This window comes from Saccopteryx bilineata, chromosome 5 (genome assembly GCF_036850765.1).
Source record: "Saccopteryx bilineata isolate mSacBil1 chromosome 5, mSacBil1_pri_phased_curated, whole genome shotgun sequence".
In the NCBI taxonomy this organism is placed as follows: domain Eukaryota; kingdom Metazoa; phylum Chordata; class Mammalia; order Chiroptera; family Emballonuridae; genus Saccopteryx; species Saccopteryx bilineata.
This window is the reverse complement of record NC_089494.1, coordinates 125,685,991-125,710,752: the sequence shown is the minus strand read 5'-3', so window position 1 is coordinate 125,710,752 and position 24,762 is coordinate 125,685,991. Positions and strand designations below refer to the sequence as shown.

Below are 24,762 nucleotides of genomic sequence, written 5' to 3'. Positions count from 1 at the left end.
ATATCACTTAATCATTAACACTTCAGTATGTATCAAACATTTTGAACAGTATTAACTCGAAAATTTTTAAAACCTTTGAGACGCTAGTTACAGTATTTCATACAATATTCAACAGAAGTATTTAAGAAACATAAATGAGTTCTTGCTACCTATAAATCAAATGACAAAATAGACAATGGAAGATTCACAAACGTTACCCCATTCTTCTAATCTTATCAAACTCAAATACAAAAACTGTCAACTATTCTCAAATTAGACTAGCTTCTTAATCTCATAAGTTTTAGTCAAAATTAATGTATAAATAAGATTATAAAAATCTTTGTATTCTGGGTTTTTTTTAAATTTTTCATTTATTGATTTTAGAGGAGAGAGAAGAGGAACAGAGGGAAAGAGGGGGGAGAGAGAGAGGGAGAGAGGGAGGGAGAAAGGGAGGGAGAGAAGGAAGGAAAGGAAAGAGGAAGGATAAGGGGAAGAGGGGCGAGAGGGGAGGGGGGAAGGGAGGGGGGAGAAGGGGGAGAGGGAGAAAAGGGGGAGGGGGGAGAAGAAGAAAGAAGGGAGGGAGAGGATGGGAAAAGGAGGTAGACAGGGATAGGGAGGTTGGGAGAGGGTGGGATAAGGTGAGAAGGGAGGGAGAGGGGGAGGGGGAGGGGGAGGGAGACTGGTACATCAATCTCTTCCTCTATGTGCCCTGACTGTAGATCGAACCTAGAACCTCTGTGCTCTGAGACAAAGCTCTATAATCAACAGAGTTATCTGGCCAGGGCTGTACATTGTTCTTAATTCACCAATACAGTAGCTACCAGCCAAGTCTCTCAGCCTCAGCAAAGCTGACATTTTGGGCACGATAAGTCTTTGTTTGGGGGCAGGAGGTTGGCTGGGGGCAGGGTAGGTAACACTATCCTGTGCACTTTACCAACTTTAGCAGCATCCCTGCATTTTACGCAGTAGACGCCAGTAATATCTCCCTCATTTTAACCAAAAATTACTCCAAATATTTCCAAATTGATCCCTGGGGACAAAATTGCCACCAGTCAAAAACCACTGCACACTAAAAGAACAAAACAAAACAAAAAAAGAAAATAAAAAAAACACTACACTAGCCATATGTGGTACTTGCATGTAAATTAATTAAAGTTAAACAGAATTTGTGCTTGACTGGTGGTGGTGCAGTAGATAAGAGTGTCAACCTGGGACCCTGAGGTCCCAGGTTTGAAACCCCAAGGTTGCCAGCTTGGGCATGGGATCATTGGCTTGAAGCCCAAAATCGCTGGCTTGAGTAAGGGGTCACTGGCTCAGCTTGAGCACCCAGCCCCCTAACCCCTGTCAAGGCACATACAAGAAGCAATCAATGAACAACTAAAGTGATACAATGAGTTGATGCTTCTCCTCTCTCCCTCCCTGTCTGCCCCTCCCCTCTGTCTCTCACTAAGTTAATTAATATATTTTGAAATTAAGTTCTTTATAATCATAATCCAGATGGCAAGTCTTCAATTCCACATGTGGGTAGTGGGTACCAAATCAGGCATTTGCAGATATGGAGCATTTTCATCACCACAGAAAGTTCTAATGGATAGCACTGGTTTATAGTACAGGCGCTATACAGTTAGCTGGAAATAAACTCTGGAACAAAAAAATTTATTTCCCTGCAAAATTCAGGCTTTTTTGTTTCTCAAAATTAGTATCTCTACTTAGTACTAGTCTTAATATAATTTTTAATGGACAATGCTTCATGTTTTTAACTCCTAAATCATGTGAAAGTTGTATGAAAAAAAAGTCAAAATATTTTCTATTTAACTCCCCAGTTTTTTTTTAATTATTTTTTTTTTATTTATTCATTTTAGAGAAGACAGAGAGAGAGAGTTAGAAAGAAAGAGAGAGAGAGAGACAGAGAAGGGGGGATGAGTAGGAGCATCAACTCCCATATGTGCCTCAACCAGACAAGCCCAGGGTTTTGAACTGGTGACCTCAGAGTTCCAGGTCGACGCTTGATCCACTGCACCACCACAGGTCAGGCCTCCCCAGTTTTTAATACAACATCCAAAGGCTTTATTTAACCTCAGTGGTGGAATCAGAAAAAGAAAAAAAAAGTTTGTTAATCCTATTTAAGTATTAACTACTTACTTATGTGGCAAAACAGTGTTAACATCTATATTGAAGTATAGTTATCAATCTTATACCGCTTCAATTAAATACCTATCCTAAAGCAAACAAATTTTCAAAAAAGAGGGTAATACCATTCATTGGTCCACAGTAAATATATACTTTATCTCATTTAAATACTAAAATCTTTATGAGATGGGTATTATTTTCCCTATTTTATAAATGTGTAAACTGAAACTTGATCAAGTAACCTGACCAAGGCCTCCACAGATAATGGAATCTGATGAGCCCATGTTCTTAACCAAAGTTATTAAGTACCTTCAAAGTACCGAACGATGAGTTGGAAGATTTCATCACTGATACCAAGAAAAATCAAAGAATTATGTATCGCAAAGTAGAAAGAGTCTCCCTTATAATGGCTAAGCAGTTTTGTATTACATCTTTAAATTTTGGCAGAGTCTAGATAAAGTGTTCAGGGGCAAGATAATTCTTAAAATACCAAGAGAGTCTTATTTAGGGACATTTGTTATTGCGTGCAAAAAAAAATGTTTACATAGAATTTGAATTTTGATAGTAAGCATCAACAAGTGTATCAGCAATACAAGGGACAGAGTTTCCCGACAATTAAATGGTATCTAAATTTACAATTAACATCATTTTTTGAAAATAAAATTAGATATTCAGTTAAAACATTAAGAAACTCATTTGAACTCTGAAAAATTCATAAAAGATTATTGTTGATTAGCTCAAAGAGTCTCCCAAACATTTGTGACTCTCAATAGTTCACTTAATAAATTTTTAAGTGCCTACTATATCAAACTGTAATAGGCACTCATGAATTAGATCAGCTCTAGAGCATAATAAAACAGATTTTAGCCTGACCAGGCGGTGGCGCAGTGGATAGAGTGTTGGACTGGGATGCGGAAGACCCAGGTTTGAGACTTCAAGGTCGCCAGCTTGAGCTCGCCAGCTTGAGCATGGGCTCATCTGGTTTGAGCAAAAGCTCACCAGCTTGAGCCCAAGGTAGCTGGCTCAAGCAAGGGGTTACTTGGTCTGCTGAAAGCCCACGGTCAAGGCACGTATGAGAAAGCAATCAATGAACAATTAAGGTGTTGCAACGCGCAATGAAAAACTAATGATTGATGCTTCTCATCTCTCTCCGTTCCTGTCTGTCTGTCCCTGTCTATCCTTCTCTCTAACTCTGTCTCTGTAAAAAAAAACACACACACAACAAAAACAGATTTTAAAGAAGATCCTTAAGGCTTGGTTCTGGTATTTTCTTCGAATCATTTCAACCTTATATTTCAAACATATACCCCAAGTATACATGCAACTAAATCTCAGTGAAAAAAAAATGACAAAAATCTAAATGTTCGTGTAAAAGTAGCAATGCAACATGTAAAAAAATTATATGGAGCCTTGGCCGAGTAGCTTGGTTGGTTAGCAGTAGTTTTTCAGCCTTTTTACACTTGGGAGGACCAGTGAAAATATAATTATTTCAGGGAATAATACGGCAAAAATTACCCTGAGCATAAGTTAATTCGACCTCACTAGGTCTATAATATTCATACAACATCACGGTGGTTAACTCTTTCACAGACCAGCATGAAATTTCTGGCAGACTGGTACACGGGCTGGGGGTTGAAAAACAATGGGTTAGAGCACTGTCTAGATATGCCAAGATTGCAGGTTTGATTCCTAGTCAGGGAATAAACAAGAATCAACCAATGAATGCGTAAGTAAATAGAAAAACAAAGAGTGGATGTTTCTCTTTCCTTCTCTCTCTCTCCCCCTTCCTCTCTCTCAAATCAATAAATAAAAATTAAAAAGAATGATGATGATGATAACAATAATACAGACTTTCAAGTCAGAAAAACTTTAAGTTTGCATCCGAACTCTGCAACCTGGAAACTGGGCAACAACTTCTCTGAATCTATTCATTGATAAAACGGAGATATGGCTACCTTTCTTAGACAGTTCTTAAACTAACATGGCACCAAGCATAAGGGAGGGTTACCAAAAAAGTTTCTTTCACACAGAACACTAAAAAGTTGATTGTAAGATGAGAGATTCTGAATTAGGACTACTAGATTTACATCTACTCCAATTCTCAATTTCTACATTGAGGTGGCAACAGAAGAGTGTTTAGTGGCTGGGACAAGACCCTTTGCCCAGTGCTCTTTTCCACTATATATTCTGACTCTCTTAAGATTAAAAAAAACAAATAAAATAAACAAACAAGATAATTCAGATCAGTATACATTTGTGATATATTGAGTTAAAAAACTAAACTGAGCATTAAATTACATTTAATAAAGTGCTAAATTTTAAAGTAATACATTTTATTTCTTTTTTTTTTAATCTTTGTTTCTTTTTTATTTATTTATTTATTTATTCATTTTTTAGAGAGGAGAGGGAGAGACAGAGAGAGAGAGAGGAGAGGGAGAGAGAGAAGCGGGGAGGAGCTGGAAGCATCAACTCCCACATGTGCCTTGACCAGGCAAGCCCAGGGTTTCGAACCGGCGACCTCAGCATTTCCAGGTCGATGCTCCATCCACTGCGCCACCACAGGTCAGGCACTAAAGTGCTAAATTTTAAATTATTTTAATAAATCCATGCTTCAATAGAGACAAATATTTTACCTAACATGTTTCAAAAAGTTTTTCAAATAAAAACTAAAACTTTAAAGAGTCTATTTCAAAGTAATACAGATAAAAATTAGTGATCTTTTAACTGAAACTAGCTCTTACAAATTATTTTGCTGAGTACAGTAACATTCGGATGGTCCTTAAAATGAAGCCATGCTTTAAAACCACCAAATAGTCTCCTAGCCCTTGGACTTCATGTTTTATTTGGTTTTCTAAATATACTGTGAACTTTCAAAAGAAAGCAAAACTACTTATTAGTAAAACAGGTACCAACGAAGCATACTGGGGGACAGAGTGCAAAGAAAGAGTTTCCCTTTTAAAGCTAATTCTTTGCAAAGCACCATATGGAGTCTGTATGAAATCACGATCAGACTGCTCTGAAAGAGCTCTGTTTACCTTTTAATTCTGTTATTCAAATGTTCTAAGGGCAGAACCGCACATTAAGGGGCATTATTTACCAATCTTTGAATGTAAAAAACGTCCTTAATATTAAAGACTCATTCAAAGTTTTTAGAAATTTCACCAGAGTTCAAAAATTGTCTTGATGAGCTGTACGATTTTTATAAACACCTAAAACTATAATAAATGAGAAGGCCGAGTAATAGTTTCACTTTGGTCTGATGCATCACTACGTACAAATCCTAAAACAAAAAGAGAACTGAAGGTCCGGTCCAGTGTGTACCCCCGAGCCTGTGAGCTGGCTCCGCTTGGCCAACCTGGAGACCAGGTATCCTGTGATCATCTCCTTAGTTCAACAGCACTAACAAGAGTACCAGAAGATTTGGGATGAAGGCAAAGTGGAGAATCACCAGCCTATGAGACTAAAAAGAAGTTAACCAAATAATCTACGCCCACCATTCCCAAATACTCTCAAACCCCTTCCCCTAAACACGCATCTCCCACAAACCCCTGCTCTTGCTCCACATTTCTATACCTAACACGCTTCCCCGCCACAACTCCCCTTCCTGCGGCTACATCTACGATGACCATCCTTGCCCCAACCCTAACTTCGCACCCCATGTAACTTAGCACCCCACACTTCCTCACCACCGAAGAACGAGACTCTCCGGCTGGTCTCCCTACTCTACATCCTCCAACACCAGCACCCTCCACACTTCCTCGCCCTCGCTTCCCTCACGACTCCCAAACAGCTTCCCCAGCCTCGCCTCGCTCTACTCCACACCCCCAACACCTTCACCCCGACACAGCAGGCTCGCCGCCGCCAGCCGCGAGGCCCAGCCCCGGCGTGTGGGGCAGGCGCCCCTCACGCCTGCCCCGGGCCAGAGGCTCCCACGTTGGTGGAAGCTTCCGAGAACAGGAGCTGAGGAGGACGACGCTGGACCCGCGGTCCGTCTCCTGCTTGCCGCCCCCGGAGCGCTGGGGTGAGGAGTCGCCTCTTGGGTCCCCCAGGGAGTAGGAGTCCAGGCCGGTGCCTCCCAGCCCCGCTCCTTCCCAGTCGTTGGAGCTGAGGGCAAGGAGGTTCTCCGGGACTCACCTCGAGCCTGTTGTCAACATTAGCCCCGGGTTTCCCAGCACCAACTCCAGCGCTCAGACTCTCCCCTCCCCTCCCCCCACCTATCTCGGAGCCGAGGGCCCGCCTTCTCTCAGCTCCCCCTCTTCCCTCCTCCCGCCGGCCCTCCGCCCGCCACTCACCAGCGCGGACAGGCAGCGAGTGGGGGCAGGGCAGAGGAAGGCGAGGAGGAAGAAGCTATCCACTACGTTGCCAGATCGATAACAGTTCCGTCGCCTATCCTCCGGCATACTGCTGCCCTTAGCAGGGTGTCCTATTGCGAGAAAAGGCTCACCTAGATGCCACACACATAGCGGCTCGTTCTAATTGCCAACTTCATGAAAGGAAAGAATTGTTTAGACTGGCAATCAATAAGACAGCCACAACCAGCACCTCGAGCACGGGCCCTAGCTAAGGAGGGGAGTGTTCTGCGAACCGGAGGCAGGAAGTGGATTGGTTGCCAGGAAAAGGAAAGCGCCTGAATTAGAGGTGCGCAAGCGCAGGCCTGTGGGGGGGGGCGGGGGGAGAAAAGGAGAATAGGCGGGGCGGAGCTAAGAGGAGGTAAGGTAAGGCGGTGGAACAGTCGGGAGAATTACGGAGCACCATGAAGGACAAATTTGGCTACGCGATCTTTGTGGGCGTTTCCTGAAGCAAATATAAGGAAGAGATCTAAGAAGGGAAAGTTTGATTGGACTAATTCGAGGGGTGAGGTTGAAGGTTTAGGAAATTGGAAACCACAAGCTAAAGAACATGGCAGGTGAGAAAGGTAGGAGTTTAAGAATGGGTCTAGATCTAAGTGCCCTAGAGACTACGGAAGTCCCGTGGGGGAATTTCCAGCAGCGGTTTTAGGTGTTCTGCAATATAGCTCAGCGTGAGGAAGAATCGAGACTTTTTCTGTACAGCTCTTAGAAAGTACCTGTACCCGGTTCTGGCAAGCAGAATTTTAAAATGATTTCCCTTTGTTAATTGAATGAAATCACTCGTTTGTTTTAAATATCTAGTCATTACTTCCGAATGCGAACCCGAGTCTTCTTTTTAAAATAGGTAATCGGCTTATCCACACAACTCATTCTGTCTTAAATTACTAAATTTGCGTGTCTGGCTTACGATTTTTATCGAAACAGTGCTAAGAGTCTGCCAACATCTCTGAGTAGGTGTTCGTACAGTCGGCTTTGGCTGGTCAGGAGCCACAGGTACAAAGCAGCAAAACCGGTCTTGATTCTTGCTTGGTATGTGGTGCCCCACCCGATTTCCAAGCCCACAAAATGTGCTGCTAACAGTCTCAAATGCTTGAGGCAGGTGTAGTTTCAGCTTTTGCCCATTTGCCTGTATTAAGTGTTCAACTTCCCATTTATTATTAGCACACAAATTACCCTCCTAGAGTGTTGATTCTTCCTGTATTTGTTTATTTTCCAAAACAGTACTAATATGTCAATCCTTTAAAGGGTAGTAAAAGAGAAAGACAAAGATGGCTATCTGTACCATTAGTAACTATGAGGGATAGCCACCCACACTTTAAAGTTTTCTTTTTCTCATTTTGTCTGGGTACCTTAAGAAGATTTACCATGCTGTTGATAAATTCTTCCTATCCTAAAGTAAGACAATCTTTTGCCTTGAGTCAGTGTTGAAGGGGCATTTTTATTGAGCATTTTCTATTTTACATTTGTTATTTTAATTAATAATCACAACAAACCTGGAGGAACTGAGTCACAGAAAGACTTAACTAATTTTAAGACCACAAAACTAGTGAGTATATAATCTAGCATTATACTCAAGTCTTACTCCAAAAACCTAAGCTATTTCTGCAATATTCCACTGCCTTTTTATACGCTTTTACATTGACTGAAAAGGCTGTCAGTCTTATTTTTTCCAAAGATGTCAAACTAGCATCGGACAACCTTATGATGTGGCAATATTATTCCAATCTGTAACTGGAAGAAACACTACTCTGAAGAAACCATCATTTTTGTATTTTGATATTAATTCAAACTTCACCATTTTCTGAAACTACATTATATTAATCATTTAAGTCTTTAGATATATCATTAATTTGAGAATATTCCCAAAATATCCATTCTTTTTGCCTACTTCAATTGACAGAACTATACCATGTGAAAAAAAAAACTGCTAAAAATATATTTATATAATACTATTTTCTACTTAAAACCTAGCTATGGTGCTACTTCACAGAAGAAAGCAAAAGGTAAGGAGAGACTATAATTACAGGGGAGGACAAACCTTGAGTTAAAAAAAGTAAAACAGGTCTGTGTGCTCTGCTGGGTGTGTATTGTACCATAAACAATTCCAGCTTTTAGAAGCCAGTGTCCAGTTTAACTAATTTAAGCTGGGTTAAGCTACCTGTTTTTTGTGTGTGTAAGGTCGGTGGATAATGGGGAAAGGTCAGACCTGGGAACTTTGGCTAGGACTGCCCACAACCAAGCGTGCCAAAAGAAACTTCCCAGGAGTCCTTTGGAAAAAAGCAACCATCTGCCAGCCAGTGAGATTTCACCATGTCATATTAGCTCAACCACCCTAGGGACCCTTTAAATATCTCCCACGCGGGTCACCACTTGCGACTTCCCTGCCCTCCATCTTTCCTTGGGGCCAGGGAACCATCGGGCGGGATGCACGCTCTGTACTCAATAAAGCTTTTTATTATCCCACACTTTGTGGCTCTGGCCCCTTCCTTCCTTCTTGGCGGGGAAAAATATGAAACCTTACATTGTGTGTGTGTGTTTTTTCCAAGCAACTGCTTTGTGATATATCACTGGTGGAAGTTTTCAAAATTTTACCTCTATCTCAGCAGTTTCTAATATGTGCTGAGATATATCTATTCACTAAGAAATCTAAGTGTTGAGGGTACATTTAAACAAATATAAATATTAAATATATGAAATATAGTAGTACTAGCTACCAAACCATATTGAAATTTCTCATGGAGACCTGTGGTGGCGCAGTGGATAAAGCGTCGACCTGGAATACTGAGGTCGCCAGTTCAAAACCCTGGGCTTGCCTGGTCAAGGCACATATGGGAGTTGATGCTTCCTGCTCCTCCCCCTGTTCTCTCTCTCTCTCTCTCCCCTCTCTCTCTAATAAAAATGAATAAATAAAATCTAAAAAAGTAAATAAAAAATTTTTCTCATGGAATTGTAAGATTGAAAATTTACTAACATTGGCTTATATTAATTTCACCAAAATAAAAGTGAAGCAATGTGAAGTTACTCTTTTTTGTTTTGTTTAGCTATTAATAAATATGGTTAGTCAATAAAAAAAAGGCAATTTAGATCATAAAATTTATTAACTGCTTAGAATACGTAAAGTCCAGACCCTGGCTGGTGGGTAAGAGTATCGGCCCAGTATATGGACATCCTGGGTTCAATTCCTGGTCAAGACACACAGGAGAAGGGACCATTTGCTTCTCTCCCACTTCTCTCCCTCTTCTCCCACAGCCAGTGACTCAGTTGGTTCCATCATGACCTGTGGTGCTGATGATAATTAGGTTGGTTTAAGCATATCAGCCTCAGGCACTAAAAATAGCTCAGTATTGGAGCATTGGTACCAGAGAGAGGTTGCTGGTGGATCCCAGTAACGGTATATGTAGGGTCTGCCTCACTATCACCCCTCCTCTCACCTAAAAATAAATAAGTAAATAAATAAATACTCCAATAAATGAGATTATGATATAATGCAGCAGATAGATAGTAAATAAGCAAATTAAATGATACGAACAAATGCTACAAAAATTAAACGGAGATATGTAAAGGAAACAGAGTAGAGGGTGGCTACTGCAGAGTGATCAGGAAAGCCTTATTTAATAGTGCAAAATTTGAGCTAAAATCTGAAGAATTAGGCCCCGGCCAGTTTGCTCAGTGGATAGTGTATCAGCCGGTGTACAGACGTCCTGGGTTCTATTCCCAGTCAGGGCACACAGAAGAAACAACCATTTGCTTCTCTCTCCCTCCCTTTTCTCCCCCCTCTCCCTTTTCCCCTCCTGCAACCATTGGCTCCATTGTACTAAGCCATGAGAAACTTAAAATTCACAGGTTAGGTCTCCAAAAAGGATAGTGCATGAGGAAAGGGAAAACCTGGAGAATGTAGTGTTATAAAAGCCAAGAAAAGAAATGCTTCAGGAAAGAAAAAGTGCTTAACTCTCAAAGGTTACTGAGAGAAGTGCTAATTGGATTGACACTAAGGATCAATATTGACTTTGCAGGAGGCAGTTAAGTGAAGTAGTCAGGAACAGATTGGTATCAGAAACTTTATGGCCAAGAGCAGCAGAAAAATATAACTCTTAAGACAATGTGAAGTCAGGGAGGATTTTGTATCTTCTATATATTTTTAGCATTTTTTAAACGAGAGATACAGAGAATGTATACTAATGGAAATGACCCAATGGGGAGGGAAATATTAATGATGCAGGAGAGGAAGAACGATAACGTAGAAGCAAAATCCTTGTGGCAGTGAGAAGGAATGGAAGCTAAAGTACAAGTGGAAAGAGTGCCTGTGAGAGAATCAGGAGCCCTGGCTGGGTAGAGCATGGTCTGGAAGTGCAGAGGTTGCCAGTTAGATCCCCGGTCAGGGCACGTACAGGAACAGATCAATGCTCCTCTCTCTCTCTTTCTCTTCCTTCCTTTCTCACTAAAAACAACCGATAAAATTTTAAAAAAGAGAGAGAAGCAGGAGGATTTCTACATGATATCGACAGATGACAAAGAGGATGGAAGCACGCACAGACTGGCTTGTAGATTGGTCCTATTTTCTCAATGAAATTGGAAGCAAGGTCAGTAGCTAAGACCTCAGGGAGAACTTGTGCAAGGCTTGAGGAAATAGGATAAAGTATGAAAGAAACACCTTGAAAGGTGTGAAAGCAATGGAGAGGCACAGTAACGGTTGCCAGGTCATTCTGGAAGCTACTTGAGGTTTGTGATCATGAATTTAAAGTAAAACCATCCAGCCAATATATGCTGATTTCTCCAGAAGAGAAAGACACTTAGGTTTAAGCAAGGTTGTAGCTTTTTTTTTTTTCCATGAAAATATTGACAGAAAGAGTAAGGAAATCGAAGGTGTTAGCAAGAGAATGATTATTATGAAGGATCGTGGAATCAAAGCTAGGTTTCCGAGGAAGTTAACGGGCAGGAGGTATGTGTGTGTCCGTGGATGGGGTTCATGTATTGACGGTAGAAGGTACTAAGAAAACAGTAACAAAGGAGCCAAAAATTTCTGTGAATTAAAGGAGAAATCATCAAAAAGTAGTTCTGAAGAGCTGCAGTAGCTGAAAGTATGGACAGAAAGAACGAGTCCAAAGGAGCCGAGGCTTTTGAAAGACAGTGGAAGATAACTGGTTTGGAAGCCACAGTGCAAAGTGAGGAACATGCATCTCTGAAGTCAGACTACATGGGTTCAAATTCTAGTTCCAGTGTTTATCAGCTATTTGAACTTGGGCTAATTCTTTAACCAGTTTAGATCACAGCCTTTTATTCTTAAAAAATGGTGTTAATAATATTGTAGTAGTGAATAGTAAATGAGGTGATTCGGTAAAAGCAGAGTTCATTGTATATGCTGTGTTAGCTTTTATTAAATCATTTTGGAAACAATAAACACGATCTAAATGCATTTGCAAATTGAATAAATGGTACTTCAAAACAGCCCTTTCTTTGCCCTAACACTGGCATAAAACCAGTGCATCTGAAACCTTTTAGTCCAGTATTATAAATTTTACTAAGACAATGAACTTTAAAGTGAATATTAAAAAGGAAGGGGGCCTGACCTGTGGTGGCGCAGTGGATAAAGCATTGACCTCGAACACTGAGGTCCCCGATGCAAAACCCTGGGCTTGCCTGCTTAAGGCACATGCAGGAATTGATGCTTCCTGCTCCTCTCTCCCTTCTTTCTCTCCTCTCTAAAATGAATAAATAAAAGATAGAATTTTATTTATGGGAGGGAGGGAGGGGAGCCCTGGCTGTATAGCTCGGTTGGTTGGAGCATTGTCCCAAAGCACAGAGGTTGCCAGTTCAATCCCCAGTCAGGACACATATAGGAACATATCTATGTTTCTATCTCCTCTCTCTCTCCCTTCCTCTCTAAAATTAACATTTTTTAAAAGGGGGTATTCAACTCTGCTTATAATTTTATTTATCGATTAAATATCTTACTATATTATTTGTCAATTATATTTCAATAATGCCCCCCAAAAAAAAGAAAGGAGGAAAAAGGACATGTTCTCAGCTGTTGTAACCAATAATAACAGAGGTTTATAAATGTCATCTCTAATTTTGGTATTGCTTCAGTTTGTCCAGCAGAATAACCATTTTCAATATTCTTTGGGAAACTAATGGGTAAGTGCTGAGAAAGCTAACCTTATGTCTTCTCAGTGGTTCAACTTTTTTATACTTGGGAACTAGTGAAAATCAGAAAATTATTTCAGGGACCACTAAGAGAGAAATCAACTAAATTGGTTTGCATAAGCAGATTCAACTAAGATCATTGGTTCTATAATCTTCATACAACATCAGGGTGGTTAACTCTTTCATAGACCAGCACAAACCAATGGTTGAAAAACACTGATCTAATTGGTCTTAATTCTTTAATTCCTGACCTATATTGCTAAGTCTTTGCTGTAGGATGTCTGTGATAAAACATTCCACGTACTTCAAACCTAAAGAGTCCAAAACTGAACTTAATGTTGGTTTTTAATCCCATCTACTTCTTTTTCCATTTTTATTCTTTTAGTTAATGGTGCTCACGGAGATCCAGATATGCCAACCCAAAATGTTCTGCTTCATGATGAGGATTATTTTGAGGTGAAGGCAATTAAGAACACATGCAGGACATGTTTTCTAGAACTCCCTCTTATCTGTCTAAAATCAGGTTATGAATTTCTAGGTGTCCATTCCCAACCCCCTGTCAAGCAGAGGAAAGTAACTTTTATCAGGTAGATGGGAGTGCCATCAACCAGATGGGTTTGCATAAACATTAGATAACTATCTTCTATTTCCCCATATATTTTCTAGTCACTTCCCTGTGGTTTATCATCCCTTGAAACCCAGGCCCCCTGTCCTTTGATTTTTTTTGTTTTTGTTTGATTGATTTTAGAGAGAGGAAGAGTCATCAATTTGTTCCACTTATTTATATATTCATTAGTTGATTTTTCTATGTGCCCTGAATGGGGTTCAAACCCACAACCTTGGTGTATTGGGATGATGCTCTAATCAACTGAGCTACCCAATCAGTGCCTTGTCCTTTGTTAAAATGGTATGTAACTGGATTGACTGGTGGTGGTGCAGTGGATAGAGCATTGGCCCGGGATGATGAGGTCCCAAGTTCAAAACCCCAAGATCGCCAGCTTAAATGCAGGGTTGCTCACTTGAGCACTGGATCATCAATATGATCCCAAGGTTGCTGGCTTAAGCCCAAAGGTCACTGGCTTGAGCCCCAGGTTGTTGGCTTGAGCAAGGAGCACTGGCTCAACCTGTGTTCCCCCCCCCCACAATCACACACACATCAAGGCACATATGAGAAGCAATCATTGAACAACTAAAGTGAAGCAACTAAGTTGATGCTTCCCACTCTCCCCCTTTCTCTCTCTCTCTCTCTCTCTCTCTCTCTCTCTCTCTCTCTCTCTTTCTCAAAAAAAAAAAAAATGGCCTGACCTAGGTGGCACAACATCCACCTAGAATGCTGAGCTCACCAGTTTGAAACCCTGGGTTTTCCCAGTCAAGACACATATGAGAAGCAACTGCTAAAAGTTGATGCTTCCTGCTCCTTCCCCTCCCTTTCTCTATCTCTCTCTCCCCTCTCTCTAAAATCAATAAATTTAAAAAAGGTATATAAGCCCCAAGTCTAACCACCTCTTTATGTTTCACTTCTTTTTTCTGAACTCCTATGTACATAAATATTAATTAAAATTGTATGCATTTTCTTCTATTAATCTATCTTGTTAGTTTCATTTACACCCTCCCACTGAAAGAACCTAAGAGGGTAGATTAAAATTTTTTTCTCCCCTACAAATGCTTTCTTGGGAGACGGAGGAAACCTTGTGTATGTGTTGGATTAAACCAGAGTGAAAAGAACTGTATTTTAGAGGAAACCATCATAGACTAGAGTTTCCTTTTTGTTTACCAAGCAATATACTAACTTTTTTTATTTATTTTTATTTTTTTTTAATTTTTATTTATTCATTTTAGAAAGGAGAGGGGGGGGGAGGAGCAGGAAGCATCAACTCCCATATGTGCCTTGATCAGGCAAGCCAGGGTTTTGAACCGGCAACCTCAGTGTTTCCAGGTTTACGCTTTATCCACTGCGCCACCACAGGTCAGGCCCAACTCTTAATCCAAATCCAGGATCCCACACCCCTTTTTTGTGATTTCCATTAAAGGTAATTCAAGTATTTTTCCACCATTGATTTTTTTATTTATTTATTTTTTACAGAGACAGAGAGTGAGTCAGAGAGAGGGATAGACAGGGACAGACAAACAGGAATGGAGAGAGATGAGAAGCATCAATCATTAGTTTTTCATTGCGCATTGCAACACTTTAGTTGTTCATTGATTGCTTTCTCATATGTGCCTTGACCGTGGGCCTTCAGCAGACCGAGTAACCCCTTGCTGGAACCAGCGACCTTGAGTTCAAGCTGGTGGGCTTTTTGCTCAAACCAGATGAGCCCGCACTCAAGCTGGTGACCTGGGGTCTCAAACCTGGGTATTCCGCATCCCAGTCTGACGCTCTATCCACTGCGCCACCACCTGGTCAGGCTCCACCACTGATTTGAGAGAGAGAGGAGAAAGAGAAGCATCAACTAGTTCCACTTAGTTGTTCCATTTAGTTGTGCATTCATTAGCTGTTTCTCGTATGTGCTCTGACTGGGGATCCAACCCACGACCTTGGCGCACCAGGACAACACTCTATCCATTTAGCCACTCAGCCAGGGTAGTAATTCAAGTTTTTAACACTGAGTGGTTTAATGGATGAATGGAGAGAAGTAAGCAGACACCTCTTTCTTAGTGTGTGTCAGGCATTAATCCACCCAATGAGTCTTTTTAGTAGATACTGTTTTCCTTGTTTTTATAGCTGAGGGAACTAGGGCTTAGCATGGTTATGTGCCCAGAATGACACAGCTACTAAATAGAATCTCTGAATAGGACTTTCTGATTCCAAAGTTCATGCTATATGTGATATTTCCTCCCATTCTAAATGTTTTCCTTACTTTATATAACCAAATGCCACAAAGATGATAACATAGATGTCCCCTTTTACACAAGCAGAACGTAGAATAAGAAAAGACATGATTTTATAATCCAGTCCTAGCAAGATGGACCAATAAATATAAGCAAAAACATCTGCCTAAGTCAGATCAATGTGTTGCTAAATCTGTGCCCATGGAGCATAAAGGAAAGAAGACTGGCTGGAAATTAAAGACCTGGGGTCTCATCTTCGAGTCCATCTAATGCACATGTGAAAGTAGGGTAAATCATTTGTAACCTGCCTGTTACTTGGATGCACTGTGTAAAGATGAGTTGGTGGCCCTGGTCAGGTTACTTAGTGGATAGAGCATCCTCCTGGTGTGCTGAGGTCAAAGGTTGTATCCCTGATCAGGGCACAAATGAGAAGCAACAATGAGTGCTTACTTTACAACTAAGTAAAGTAAGAGCAATGAGTTGATACTTAGCTCTCTCCCTATTCCTCTCTCCCTGTCTCAAATCAATGAGAAAATTTAAAAAAATAAATAATAAATGAGGAGGTTGCACTTTCTGATCACCAACTTCATGATTTTAATCTAATTTTGGCAGTACACCGTATTACTTCTGAATGTTTAAGAATCCAATTGATGCCTGACCAAACAGTGGTGCAATGGATAGAGCATTGGACTGGGATGCAGTACATCCAAATTCAAAACCCCAAGGTCACTGGCTTGAGCTCAGGCTCATCTGGCTAGAGCACGGACTCACCAGTTTGAGCATGGAATTTCTGGTTTGAGTGTGGGATCATAGATATGACCCCCAGGGTCACTGCTTGAGCCTAAAGGTCACTGGCTTAAAGCCCAAGGTTGCCAGCTTGAGCAAGGGGTCACTCACTCTGCAGTAGCCCCCTGGTCAATGTACATATGAGAAAACAATCAATAAACAACAGGTGCCACAATGAAGACTGGATGCTTCTCATCTCTCTCCCTTTCCGTCTGTCTGTCCCTATCCTCTCTGTCTCTGTCACACACAAAAAGAATTTAACTGAAAATGGTTGCCTTCAGAGCTGAAGATAGCAATGGAATAGGCAGACACACAGACTGCCACCTTTCATGACCAAACTGGGGAGAACAGAAGAAAACACACCAAGCTTGGTAGGGAGTGTGGGGACATGGTGGGTACTCCCCCACTCCCAGGAGTGAGGGGAGGCTGAGGCTGAGGGTCCAGAGAGTTTCATATTGCGAGGACAGAGACCCTGAGAGGCAGGGGTCCTCAGTCCCAGAACCAGAGCCCTAGCCTAGAAACTGAGGGACTGGAGGAGACAGCCTGGCAGAATTGAGTACGGAGAAGAGCGGGAGTTCTGTTTGTGGGAAGCAGATGGTGAAAGAAGTTGCAGCCTTAAAGGACCAGCACAGAAAATATCATTCACAGCCGCTTACCTGGGGCTCCGGGAGTGTGAAAGGCTGACAGCACTGGTCTTGCATGGGGAGAGAGGGGAGATTGAGGCACAGGGACACAAACGGTGACAGGGAGAATATCTGAGATGAGTTATTCTCCAGTGCTGAGGCAACCATAGCTGGGGGAGGGGTCGCTCCTTCTGTCCAGCACAAGCCTAGCGTGGAACCAGATGACACACCTCCAAAAAGCTCTCCAGCTCCAATCAGCACAAAAGATTGTTTGGAAAGGAGCAAGTAAAGGGAGGGGTTTCTGGGTAGACCTGAGCTACACCTCTCCCTTTTAATACAGAGAATGTGTCCCACCCCCAAAGAATCACTGGGCAGAACACACCTTTTGGTTTTCAGAGATCACACACTCTACATTCCTGGACAGTTTCAACTGGGGCCAAAGAACAAGAAACACCACTTCTCCTCTCCTAAACACAGAAGCTCCCTGCTGGGCTCAGCAAACACAAAAGCCCCTGTTTGGTTCAGCAAACAAACAGCAAGGAAATTAAGCATTTTAAGTGGTCAATTAAGGAGAATTTTAAGGAGAATTAAAATCTAAGCCATCAGCAGAAGCTGAAGGATAGAGTCCGGGAGGAGAAGCTGCATTCCATAAACCAACCTCAGACCCATAACTATAACAAGCTTGTAAACTGCACATAGAAAAAATGGGAAGACAGAGGAACATAAACCATATGAATCAACAAGAGAAATCCCCAGAAAATGAACTAAATGAGATGGAAGTAACCAAATAATCAGATGCAGAGTTTAAAATAATGTTGTTAGGATATTTAAGGATGTCAGAGCTACAATGGATGGACTAAATGAGCACCTAAATAAAGAAATTGCAAGCATAAAAATGGACACAAATCACCTGAACAGGCGGTGGCGCAGTGGATAAAGCCTCAGACTGGGATGTGGAGGACCCAGGTTCAAGACCCTGAGGTCGCCGGCTTGAGCGCAGGCTCATCTGGTTTGAGCAAAACTCACCAGCTCAGACCCAAGGTTGCTGGCTTGAGCAAGGAGTTACTCAGTCTGCTGTAGCCCCCTGGTCAAGACACATATGAGAGAGCAATCAATGAACAACTAAGGTGTCACAACGAAAAACTGATGATTGATGCTTCTCATCTTTCTCCGTTCCTGTCTGTCTGTCCTTATCTGTCTGACTCTGTCTCTATAAAAAATAAATAAATAAAAGGGACACAAATCATATAAAGGAATCAATAAGAACTGGAAATTACAATATCAGAAATGAAGACTACACTAGAAGGAATTAACAGCAGGCTGAATAAAACAGAGCATCAAATCAGTGAATTAGAGGACAAGATAAATAAAAAGACAGAAACAGAGCAGCATAAAGAAAAGAGACTCAAAAAGTCTGAGGAAACTATAAGAGAACTCTGTATCAATATGAACAGAAATAACATCCACATCATAGGGGTTCCTGAAAGAGAAGAGAAAGAACAAGGGATAGAGAACCTGTTTGAAGAAATCTTAATGATAACTTTCCTAAATTGATGAAGGAAAAAGTCACACAAGTTCAAGAAGCACAGTGAGTCACACCGAGTCACACTAAAGAAAACCCAATGAGGCCTACATCAAGACCTATCATAATTAAAATACCAAAGTTAAGAGATAAAGAAAAAATGCTAAAATCAGCAAGAGAAAAGAAGTCAATTACCTATAGAGAAGCCCCCATAAGGATGACATCCAACTATTCAACAGAAATACTTGAGGTCAGAAGGGAATGGCAAGAAATATTCAAAGTAATACAAAAAAAGAGCCTACAACCAAGACTTCTTTATCCAGCAAGATTATCGTTTAAAATTGAAGGAGAAATAAAAAGCTTCCCAGACCAAAAAAAAAAAAAAAAAACTCAAGTAATTTATTACAACCAAACCAGTACTGCAGGAGATGTTAAGGGGCTTGCTGTAAAAAGTGCAAAGGAAAAAAGAAATCAAGAAAAGGAGGATTATAGATTTAAAAAATAAAATGGCAGTAAACCACTACATATCAATAATAACCTTAAATGTAAATGGATTAAATGCTCCAATCAAAAGACATAGAGTAGCTACATGGATAAGAAAACAGGAACTGTACATATGCTGTCTATAAGAGACCCACGTCAAAACAAAAGATACACATAGACTGAGAGTAAAGAGATGGAAAAAAAATTTCATGCAAACAGAAAGGGAAAAAACCCTGAGGTAGCAGTACTAATATCTGACAAAATAAACTTTAAAACAAAAGCTATAGTAAGAGATAAAGAAGGTCACTACATAATGATAAAAGGAGCATTACAACAGGAAGATATAATTATTATAAATATATATGCACCTAATATAGGAGCACCTACATATATAAAACATTTTGATGGACAAAAAGGGCAAGATCAACAGCAATACTATAATAGTAGGGGATTTTAATACCTCACTAACATGAATAAATAGAACCTCCAGACAGAAAATTAACAAAGAAACAGCGGCCTTAAATGACACACTAGATCAACTGGATTTAATACATATTTTTAGAACTTTCACCCCAAAGCAGCAGAATGTACATTCCTTTCAAGTGCTCATGGTACATTCTCAAGGATAGACCACATGTTAGGACACAAAACAAGTCTTAATAAATTTAAGAAGATTGAAATTATATCAAGCACCTTCTCTGATTACAACAGCATGAAACTAGAAATCAACTACTATAGAAAAACTAAAAAACATTCAAACACTTGGAGACTAAAGAGCATGCTATTAAATAATGAATGAGTTAACAATGAGCTCAAGGGAGAAATCAAAAACTTCCTTGAAACAAATGAAAATGAACATACAACAATTAAATATTTATGGTACACGGCAAAAGCAGTTCTGAGAGGGAAGTTCATAGCATTACAGGTACACCTTAAAAACCAAGAAAAAGCTCAAATTGACAACTTAACCCAGCACCTAAAAGAACTAGAAAAAGAACAGCAAGTAAAGCCCACAGGTAGTAGAAGGAAGGAAATAATAAAGATCAGAGCAGAAATAAATGACATAGAGGCAAAACAAACAAACAAACAAAAAACAATACAGAAGATCAATGAAACCAAGAGCTGGTTCTTTGAAAAGGTAAACAAAATAGATGAACCTTTAACTAGACTCACCAAGAAAATCAGAGAGATGACTCAAATAAATAAAATTAGAAGTGAGAGTGGAGAAGTAACAACTGACACTATAGAAATACAAAGGATTGTAAGAAAATACTATGAAGAACAGTATGCCAAAAAATTAGACAACTTAGGTGAAATGGCCAAATTCCTTGAAACATAATCTTTCAAAAACATTGGGGAACAATTTTTTTTCATTTTCTGTTGCATGAGGTTTTAGAACTGTTTCTATATATTTCTGCATTGCTGATTTCAAATCTGAAATGCATTTTTTGATGCATGCTCTAGTTTTTATTCAATTTTAATTTCTTTTTGTTACACTTAATGGCGTGCATTGGTTTTTAAATTGAAGTTAAAGGGCAACGACTCTTGGATTGAACATAACCAAAAGGCAATTAATATTTTGCAAACATCACTTTTACATAATTGTAGTTTTTAAATGTAAAAAATTATCTGATAAAAAAATATATATGGCCTGACCGGGCGGTGGTACAGTGGATAGACTGGGATGCGGAAGACCCAGGTTCAAGACCCCGAGGTTGCCAGCTTGAGCAAAAGCTCACCAGCTTGAACCCAAGGTCACTGGCTCGAGCAAGGGGTTACTCAGTCTGCTGAAGGCCCGCGGTCAAGGCACATATGAGAAAGCAATCAATGAACAACTAAGGTGTTGCATCGACAACGAAAAACTGATGATTGATGCTTCTCATCTCTCTCCGTTCCTGTCTGTCTGTCCCTGTCTATCCCTCTCTCTGACTCTCTGTCTCTGTGGAAAAGAAAATATATATATATATATGAAAAAATGGCATATGGACACATATCCTAATATTCCTTCAGCAGTATGACCTATCCCACACTCTGAGACACTCCCGGTTCCAGTTTTCAATGGTTTTATTTTTTATAAGGATGAAGAAAGTGAACATGGTAATCAAATGTATTTTGGAAAAAAATGTATTTTGGTAAGATGCATGAGGAAAGGGTTGTAGAATCTGAAGGGTCTTCTTCTGATGCCAAGCAGTCATTAACCCGTCATCAGTTTAGCCAACCAGAATTGAATGACTTAGTAAGAGATTTGGCCTATCAAAGAAAGCAGCTGAGTTAGTAGCCTCCAGGCTTCAAGAAAAGAATGTACTTCACCAGTCAGCTAAAGTAGCCCATTTCAGGAAGCATGAACAAATTTTTGTGGATTTCCTTCCCAAAGACAACACTTTATTTACTGTCATGATATCAGTAGTCTTTTCAGCCAGCTAGGTGTTACCACTTACAGTCCAACAGAATGGTGGCTATTTCTTGACAGCTCTAAATGGAGTCTGAAATGTGTTCTCCTACACAATGGTAATGTTTATACAGTGGTTCCAATTGGTTATTCAACTCATCTGCAAGAAGATTATAATGACAAAAAAATTGTCCTCGACATTCTGAAGTATGAGGAGCGTAACTGGATCATTTGTGTGGATCTTAAAATGTTAGATTTCCTGCTAGGACAACAGAGAGGTTTCACGAAGTATCCTTCCTTTCTGTGTTTGTGGGACAGCTGAGCTCAGGAGAAACACTGAACACAGAAGGATTGGCCGGCCCTGGTCAGATGGCTCAGTGGTAGAGTGTCAGCCTGGCGTGCAGAAGTCCCGGGTTCGATTCCCGGCCAGGGCACACAGGAGAAGCGCCATTTGCTTCTCCACCCCTCCCCCTCTCCTTCCTCTCTGTCTCTCTCTTCCCCTTCCGCAGCCGAGGCTCCATTGGAGCAAAAGATGGCCCGGGCGCTGGGGATGGCTCCTTGGCCTCTGCCTCAGGTGCTAGAGTGGCTCTGGTTGCGACAGAGTGACGCCCTGGGTGGACAGAACATCGCCCCCTGGTGGGCGTGCTGGGTGCATCCTGGTCGGGCGCATGCAGGAGTCTGACTGCCTCCCCATTTCCAGCTTCAGAAAAATACAAAAAAAAAAAAAAAAAAAAAAGAGAAGGATTGGCCAACACGTGAAGCTCTGGAAGTAGGGATGCAAAATATTGTGAATGAACACGTAGTTAATCAAAACAAGATAATTTTTCCCCCCACTTCACATCAAACTTGGCTTAATGAAGCAGTTTGTTCAGGCTTTGAATAGAGAAAGTGAATGCTTTCAACATATTATTTCTGCTTTTCCTGCCTTGTCTTTCCAGAAGATAAAAGCAGATGTATTCGATGGACCTCATACGTGACGAAGAATTTGCCAGGAAGATGAATAAGAAGGAGAAAACAGCATGACAGTCTGTTGTGGCAATTACAAAGCACTTCCTTGGCAACAAAAAAGCAGAAAAATATGAACTTCTGGTTCGAAGGATGCTATTGGCTTTCCGCGACATTGGATGTAACATGAGCGTTAAGATTCACTTCCTGAACAGTCACCTTGATAAGTTTCCTGAAAATCTTGGAGCTGTTCGTGATGAGCAGACTACTGCTGGAGCATTAAACAAGATTGTCCTCAACAAGTACACAAATGCAAGAGCTACAAACACAATTTTTTGCCTGAATGGAATTTAAATAAGTTTTGTGCAAATTTTATGATTAAAATAAGTGTTTTAATATGTTCTATTTCAAAATTGTAGACAAATTCTGATGAAATCATATCTTTTAGTGTATTAATTGCATTATGTAAATTATTATATTTTCACAAAGATGATGCCCAAGAAGACATTCTACTTCATTATGTTAAACCAAATGTAGAAATTTTACAATAAGATGAAAACCTAAAATCTTGAATTGGAAAAAAAACTGTAGCTTACAGAGAAAAACAAATGTCAGATTTGAGATCAGCACATTCGAATTAGGTAAGAACATGTGTTTTTGTGGATGCAACAAAAATTTTGTCCCCCAGTGAAATCAATCTGGAAGAATCAGAAAACATAAACAGACTGATTACAACAAATGAGATAGAGTTATCAAAAAACACCCAACAAACAAAAGCCTTGGGCCAGATGGCTTCACAGATGAATTCTACCAAATCAAAGAACTAACTTCTATCCTTCTCAAGCTATCTCAAAAAATTCAATAGGAGGGAAGACTTCCAAGCTCCTTTTATGAGGTGAGCACAATCCTCATTCCAAAACCAGGTAAAGATACTACAAAGAAAAAAAACTATAGACCAATATCCCTGATGATCTCTGATACTAAAATTCTCAACTAAATATTAGCAAACCGGATCCAGCAATACATGAAAAAAATCATACATCATGATCAAGTGGGACTTATTCTTGGGAGGCAAGGCTGGTACAATATTTGCAAGTCAATCAACATGATTCATCACATAAACAAAAGAAATGATAAAAACCACATGATAATTTCAATAGATGCAGAAAAAGTATTTGATAAAATACAGCGCCCATTTATGATCAAAACTCTCAGCTAAGTGGGAATACAGGGAACATACCTCAACATTATAAAGACCATCTATGACAAATGCACAGCCAACATCATATTCAATGGGCAAAAATTAAAAACAATCCCCTTAAGGACAGGAACAAGGCACGGGTGCCCCTTTTTACCCTTCTTATTCAACATAGTTCTGAAAGACCTAGCTATAGCAATCAGATAAGAAGAAGTAATAAAAGGCATCCAAATTGGAGAAGAAGAAGTAAAACTTTCATTATTTGTTGATGACTTGATACTGTACATAGAAAACCCTAAAGTCTCAGTTAAAAAACTACTGGACCTGCCTGACCTGTGGTGGTGCAGTGGATAAAGTGCCGACCTGGAAATGCTGAGGTCACTGGTTCGAACCCCTGGGCTTGCCTGGTCAAGGCACATATGGGAGTTGATGCTTCCAACTCCTCCCCCTTCTCTCTCTCGGCCTCTCCTCTCTCTGTCTCTCTGTCTCTCTCTCTCCTCTCTAAAAATAAAGAAATTTAAAAAAAACTAAAAAAACCCCAAAACTACTGGACCTGATAAATGAATTCAGCAAGGTGGCAGGATATAAAATCAATATTCAGGAATCAGTGGCATTTATATACACCAGCAATGAACTATCTGAAAGAGAAATTAAGGAAACAATCTGTAAAGCCAGTAGGCAGGGCTACTACTATCAAAGCAGCCCAGCCCATGCAGTTTCACATTGGATTTGGACAGTCGGTAAAGAAACAACGGAACCAAGAACTGGTGGGCCATTATTTTTAATTCTAGCTTGCACCCGGTGGGCAAGTAAAAACACACACTGGGCACCAAAACCCACTCACATTCAGTGCTCACAAAGCTACTGACTTATCCGAGTTTCCTAGAATCAAAGGTTTCTAGCTCACCAGACTTATTTACCTCTGTTCCCCATCTCCTTCCTTCTCCCTACACAAACTGCACTAACTGGCCTCTCACTCAACACTCTGCCATCTTGGCTGCTTCTCCTGGCCTCCTCCATGTGGCTTCCTTCTGCTCTCTGCTCTGCTCTCTCCTCTAATGATAATCTCAGGAACCAAGAGCAAGCTCCCGTTCTGCCCCTATTTTATAGTGTAGAAATCCAAACCTTTAATCCAATATACAAAATAGGGAAGTCTCTAATACAAAGTCACTTATCAGAGATATGATGGGATTATACCACCCCACATCAAAAAGGGTGGGAAAGGCTTAATCCCAAAACCAAGCCCCAGGCTACAAAGATCCTGCCTGCCCACAGAGACACACATTAATATCACCTGGGCAATGGCCTCCACGTGGGCAGCGCCATCTTTAACAAAGTGAGCATAATACATTTTATTGGCCCAACACAATCCCCTTCACTACTAC

General features: G+C 40.5%; 1 protein-coding gene across 4 annotated transcripts in view; it reads right to left on the bottom strand.

The window, feature by feature from the left end:
* Positions 1-6,350, bottom strand: part of UPF2 (UPF2 regulator of nonsense mediated mRNA decay) — a 141,311-nt gene extending 134,961 nt beyond the window's left edge. For 2 of the 4 annotated variants that reach the window (XM_066279351.1, XM_066279352.1), the window contains exon 1: positions 3,625-3,724. In XM_066279351.1, the coding sequence (XP_066135448.1) occupies positions 3,625-3,633 (9 nt within the window). In that variant the 5' untranslated portion in view covers positions 3,634-3,724. Of the gene's footprint in view, positions 1-3,624; positions 3,726-6,243 lie in introns of those variants that run through there. The other 2 variants (XM_066279355.1, XM_066279354.1) reach the window with 2 other exon arrangements.
* Positions 6,351-24,762: the final 18,412 nt, after the last annotated feature.